Consider the following 6,302-nt stretch of genomic DNA (forward strand, 5'->3'; position numbering starts at 1 on the left):
CACCCAAAGCAGTTACCATACCCCCACAAATAGCAACAATCTACAGTGAAAAAATCATAAAGGAAACATCTCCATGTCAATTCAGCTTACAGAAAATCCAAATATCCACTGAATAGCCAGACCTTAGTTGGCCACTGAAAGGCAAGCAGCAAAGATGCCAAGTGGGCCTCTCTTGGGAGGGCAATTCACAAATGAGATGTTGAATTGTTCTGTATCAGCTAGAACAGGGGTGAGCAATTAATGGCCCTCAAGATGTTTTGTCCTACAACTCCCATGATCCCTCCCCATTGGCTGCACTAACTAGAGCTGATGGAAATTGTATGCCAGAACATCTGGAGGGCCACAAGTTGCCCACCCCTGAATCAGAATATCTAATAGGTAGGTGTATTCAAGTTCGACTCCCAGTCTAGTTTTACATCTGTCCAAATAAAGCAAGCAACATATTGCCTCGCCTCGGGAACACAATGGTTTCCCGGGATGCCAGCAAATCACTTGAAATAACAGGGCAGGAGATCAAGAGCACTACTGGGCTGAACTGCCCTGGCGAAGTTTGAGAAGACAAGAAATACTCCCTCTTTTTTCAGACCTTAGTGAATACTGCAGCTGTGCTGAGTATAAACATTTTGAGATGAAAGTAAACATTGAAACTAAATGCCACCCACAGATATGCTGGGTCTCTTCGTATTTTATGCGGCTCTTATGTTTGCTGCAGGAGATCTCGAAAACTTGCACAATGTTGGGGGTGTGGGGGAACAACCATTGTTTGGTTCTTCATGCCAGAACTCTCTGGGATAGTCCCAGCAGTAAGCTGAAACCATTCCATCTCCTGCTACAGCCTAATTTCAAGGTCTGCAGCCTCCTCCCACATTTTATCTTAAGATTCTGACCATGCACATGAGATCCTAAAAGATTGCCTGTTCCTTGTGACCTTGCATTGACCTAATAAGCCACTTCAGCCCTAGTTCAGTTCCCTGCCACATTACACTTTGGATGCCAATTACATTAAATGAGAACCAGCTATTAATTAGAAGCCAGTCTAAACAAATATCGATGCATTAATTATAAGATAAGCAGATATCGAATATAGCTAACTTCAGAAGCTCTTTGAAACCACACTGAAAAGCTCTCTACCCCTCACTAAGACATTATGCTCAGAGATTTGTTAGAACATAAACATTAATTTTTTAACACAGAACTGCTGCATTAACCCGACTCATTTATTTGATTTACATTTACTTCACACATCAAAAGGCTTTAACAGCTTTGGTTTTTCGCCCCATTTTCACAGCTTGTTTGGAATTGTTGATCCTGAACACTTCAGTGAGAACACATGTATTTTCTATGTTTTGACAAATCCTTTTGTTTATACTTTAGCTGACTAGGAACAAGGGGAAGCAGCAAGTGAATTCGATAAACCCAGAAGCTTCCCATGTTGTCCATTTACAAAAGGATACTCACTCTAGCAATCCAGTGCTTTGCTTAGCAATCATAGATCCTTATAGACAGACATGGTTAGCCCACTTTCTTCAAGAGTATAAACAAACACACAGTAGACAACTTATAAAGTATGATATGTGAAGGGTTTACATCAACCTTCCCTAATGTGGTACCCTCTAAATGTTCCGGATTAAATCTCCCATAATCCCAGACTATGCTAGCAGGGTCTGATGGGAGTTGGAGTCAAAAACATCTGGAGAAAGCTAGTTTACATCATTCCTTCTAATACCTATTCAAGTTTTCCTATATTTTTGTAAATGTATCCCCAAAGTACATCATCCACACACAAAAGAGAGGTGTCAGCAGACTCAGGGTAACCCCAAGGTTTGCAGGGGTATGAAAATTCTTAACCAAAAACTGTAGCAGGGGATGAATAATCCAAACAGCCTAATCATAATTCAGTGGCATGGAACATTGAAAAACACAGAGAGACAACGATGATGATGATATCATCTCGCCTTTTGTCCAATGCTGAGCCTCAAGGCGGCATTGCAAAATTTAAAACATATACATTTAAAACCTATAAATAGAAATATATGAAAATTAAAATATATTAAATATATTCCAATATTAAAACATTTAAAATGACTATTTTAAAACTAACAACTAAGTGGGAGGGGGAAAGAATGAGTGGCTGGACAAACGTGTTTTTTTTCAAATCCTTTTGCACCATTTATGCACTAGGAGTCCCAATGTGGTTAGTGATTAGAGTGTTGTACTGGGATTGCGGTTAAAGTCCCTAATCTGCCATGAAATTTATGGGTGACTCAGGGCCGGTCACTTTACAGGGTGGTTCTAAGGATAAAAGAGGGCAACCATGTATGCCACCCTGACTTTCTTTTTGGAGGAAGTGTGTGGAATACAATTGTAATAAATAAATAAATACAAAGGACAATTGCAAAGTTTGGGAAGTTATGATAATGAAAAAGGGTTTATGGCCCTCATGGGGGGGGGGGGGGAATAAACCAGGATTAAACTTCAGTATGGTCAACAGAGCAGAGAATTCTGTTATAAATTGGTTCTGCTTCACTCACTAGAGACAGCACAGTCCCAGAGAACAACAGCACCAACAAAGAGTGCTTTTGAAAGTTGATACAATGATTATATCGCGAGAGTTTCAACTTGTAACCTTTTGCAGGACACTTGAGCCATATGCGGCCAACCCACAGTTGATTTTCCTCAAAGTAGGACTACAGATCAGGGGAAGGCATGCGGAAGAGTGAATTTTATTCCAGATAGTTACATATCTCAGCCCACCCCTAGTTTAATCAAATCAAGACAACACGATGAGTCTACACTATGTACATCCTAGGGACAGGGAAATTATCCTGTTTTTACTGTTTGCCTGGTAGAGTTTTGCTATTATCCCATTACTGTATTCATAATCAGCTGAGCTGATTATGACCTGTTCTAAAAAATCTATTTATACAGCCCTAGAAAAACTTTTCAATACAATACTCAGATGTTAATTAAACAAGTCCAGCAAGCTGAGGAGAAGGGGAACAGGGCCATCCAATAATAATAATAATAATAATAATAATAATAATAATAATAATAATAATAATATTCATTCTGTTTTCAGCCCAGCGCACAAGCCTACCGAGATCACTTTTAAGTTTGTTTCTGTCTTCCAGGGTATTAGCTATCCCACCCAATTTTGTGTCATCTGCAAATTTGATCAGCGTTCCCTGCACCTCCTCACCCAAATCATTAATAACAATGTTGAAGAACACTGGGCCCAGGACTGAGCCCAGCGGTACCGACTCGTTACCTCCCCCCAGTTTGAGAAGGTACTGTTGATAAGCATTCTTTGAGTCTGATTCTGTAGCCAACTGTGGATCTACCTAATAGTTGTTCCATCTAGCCCACTTTTAACTAGTTTGTTAAGTGGGCTAGGTGGAACAACTATTAGGTGGATTCATAGTTGGCTACAAAATCTTACTCAAAGAATGCTTATCAATGGAACCTTTTCAAACTGGGGGGAGCTTCCAGCTACTTATTTCAAATGGAAATTTGTAAGTCACCCAGGAGCCACTCACACAGTCCAGATGGAGCAGGTAGGTACCATTGAGGTCAGTGGAATTACTCATGTAATTCCAGTGGCCCTCCAAAAGTTTTGGCCTACAAATCCCATCAGCCCTAGTCAGCATAGCCAATGATAAGGGTTAATGGGAGCTGTAGCTCATGTCTTTGAATCAAGACATGAGCAAACACTGTTTATGCTACATTATGAACACTCATTTTGCATAAGGCCTAGTAAAATCCTATTTAAAATATTTAAAACTGATTACTAACATTGATTGCACCAGTCAATCATTGCTTAAAGCCCCAAGTATTTGAAGTAAAATAATCAAGATTTTTAAAATATGAATTCTCAAAAGTAATGCTACAGCACTTGGATGGGTCATACATTCTAGAACTAGGCTTAACAAAAATATCTCACTCAAGGTTAATTAATTCATTGCAAATCTGTGGCAAACCGCCCCCTTCGCCAGAAGTGTATTTGAACACACATGACTTATTTTCCCTATCACATGCTGCATATAGTTGCTGCCTGGGCACCAACCAAATGATGAAAGTAATTAATACAGAGAGACACAATGCTTAAAAAAGTGTGAGACACTCACTCAGTGATTCTCTTCGCCAGCTCTGTGCAGGCTGCTGTGGAATTTGCCGAGAAGACTCGGTAGCCACTTCTGGCTGCATTCATTGCCAAGGAATCATGCAAACCCCTTGGAACTCGAGAGTGAGAAAACACAGATTTATAAGGTAACAGCAGTTTCCTTGGCATCCTCCTCTTCAGCCTCTCCAAATACGATTTCCACACTTACAGAGCAGTTTACCACTCAGATCTTTCCAAACCCAATTATAACAGCAACAACAAGAAGTACAGAAGCATTAAAAGTTAGCTTGGATTCAGTGCTTTACATGTTTCCTTAAAAGAAAGAAAAAGCTGCCTGCAGGAGAAGAGATATTATCTGTTTGCCTAAAGAGGTCAAAAAGCAAGCAGCCAGAAAGCTTTAGCGTGAGGGTTAAGGATCAGAAGCAAGCAAGAGGGAAAAAGGAAACTTAAGTGTCCAGGAAATTGTTACAAGGGGATGGGGGAATTATTGCTAAGTCAGGCTGCAGTAGGGAGGCAGGGCACCCAAGAAACGAAAGCGCAAGCAAACAATGAAACTTGTTTACGTACAAGGGGGGAAAGGGGAGCCAGAGAGAGAGGGGGGGCTTGAACGCTCCTAGGGGCAGAGAATCAGCAGCAGAGAAAGTTGTGTTGGGGGGTAGGCAGGGCAGAGCCCTCCTAGGTTAAAGCGAGAAGAGAAGAATCAGGGAAGGGAATAACACAGCTCAGGAACACTCCCAAGAATAAAGCAACGGTGTGTGTGTGTGAGGCAGAGAGGGAGGAAGGGACGGAGGATCCGTGTGGGGAACGGAAAAGAAGTGGGAGGCGAGAGTCTACCTATCAATGGAGGGAGGATTGAAATGTAAGGAGCTGAGGAAACAGGACGGGACGTTCAGAATAAGGATTCAGAAACCTGGTGAAGGGGTGCCTGCGATCTCCACCTAGAGCTGAAGGAATCAGCAGACGGGGTAGGGGCAGGTGAAAGAGCCGAGAGGAGCACAAGGGGCTGGCAGACGAGGGTACACGGGGTGGGGTGGGGTGGGGTGCTACGATGCCTTTTAGGATAAGGGGACGTCGGGCCGGAGAGAAATTTAGAGGATGGAAAGGTAGGGAAAGGGGCAACAGGGTAGCCTGGAGTGGTGGAGGAATCTGAGGAAATAGGAATGGAGACGGGGCGAAGGGGTTGCAGCAGAGAAGGAGCAACAGGACGAGGATCCTGGTGGAGGAAAAGTGTAAGATTGAAAGTGAGAGGAGGACGGATGAGCAGAACAGATCAGAACAGAAGCCCCCCCCTAAAGAGGCAGGGCAGGAGGCTCGGGGCAGGAGTAACCGAGGCGGCCACTGCACTGATTTCGCTCGTGCCTGTCGCGCTGCAGCAGCTGCCGCCGATCCTTTCCTCCTCGTTTTGACTCTTTCGGGCCCGCTCACTCTCCAGCCCCCAACTCAGCTAGTCTCAGCTCCACCAGCATGCGAGTAGCCATAGAGACGCCGCGCTAGAGCGCCACCTTCTGCTCTCGGCGGCCATTTTGTACAAGCAACCTCCCCCTCAGCTCGTAGAAAGACTGCAGTCCTCGCCTGCATCGAGCAGACATGTTGAGTGAGGGCAGCGGGGAAGACGGTTGGCTTTATCATTACTTACCGCTTTCCCCTTATTTCCTTCCGCTAACACACGGGGAGACTTTGGTCGAATGTCTTTTTAAAAACCCTAATGCAACTCAGCGGGCGACTTCTTTCACGTCTTAAGATCGCGGAGGTTTCTTTTCCCGGAACAAAGATGGCTGCTTCCTTTGGAGGACCAACCAACGGTTAGGTGGGAAGCTCTAGAATCAGTCTAATCTCCGCTTCAAAGGAAATGGGCGGAGCCAGAATTGAGAAGGGCAGGAGAAGGCGCGAGCAGAAAGTGGCAGGGATGTGTTAGAAAAGGGGGATCACCTCAACACTAGTATGCAGGATTATATTGTGTGTGCATGTGTATATATGTGTGTGTTATTTAAATATATCTCCAGCCTGGTGCCCTCCAAATGTTTCGACTACAAATCCCATAATTCCTGTTCCTTAGCCAAGTTGGCTGGGGCTGCTGGGAATTGTAGTCCGAAGTAACTGGAGAGCACCAGGTTGGAGAACGCTGATATAACCGGTGAAAGAGTTTGGGAGTGAAGGGCGTGTCCTATATTTTGAATTCGAG

At 43.7% G+C, this 6,302-nt stretch overlaps 1 protein-coding gene across 3 annotated transcripts in view; it reads right to left on the reverse strand.

Annotated features, from left to right (window-relative positions):
- The window catches only part of PRPSAP1 (phosphoribosyl pyrophosphate synthetase associated protein 1), a 37,891-nt gene extending 31,977 nt beyond the window's left edge, over positions 1-5,914 (reverse strand). For 2 of the 3 annotated variants that reach the window (XR_010025193.1, XM_063120333.1), the window contains exon 1: positions 4,125-5,652. Coding sequence is in view for 2 of the 3 variants with exons in the window: in XM_063120333.1 (XP_062976403.1) it covers positions 4,125-4,288 (164 nt within the window). In the remaining variant the exon portion in view is untranslated. Of the gene's footprint in view, positions 1-4,124; positions 5,653-5,756 lie in introns of those variants that run through there. The other variant, XM_063120334.1, reaches the window with a different exon arrangement.
- Between the last annotated feature and the right edge of the window lie 388 nt (positions 5,915-6,302).

The sequence above is a fragment of the Elgaria multicarinata genome, chromosome 3 (assembly GCF_023053635.1).
Source record: "Elgaria multicarinata webbii isolate HBS135686 ecotype San Diego chromosome 3, rElgMul1.1.pri, whole genome shotgun sequence".
NCBI classification, from domain to species: Eukaryota; Metazoa; Chordata; class Lepidosauria; order Squamata; family Anguidae; genus Elgaria; species Elgaria multicarinata.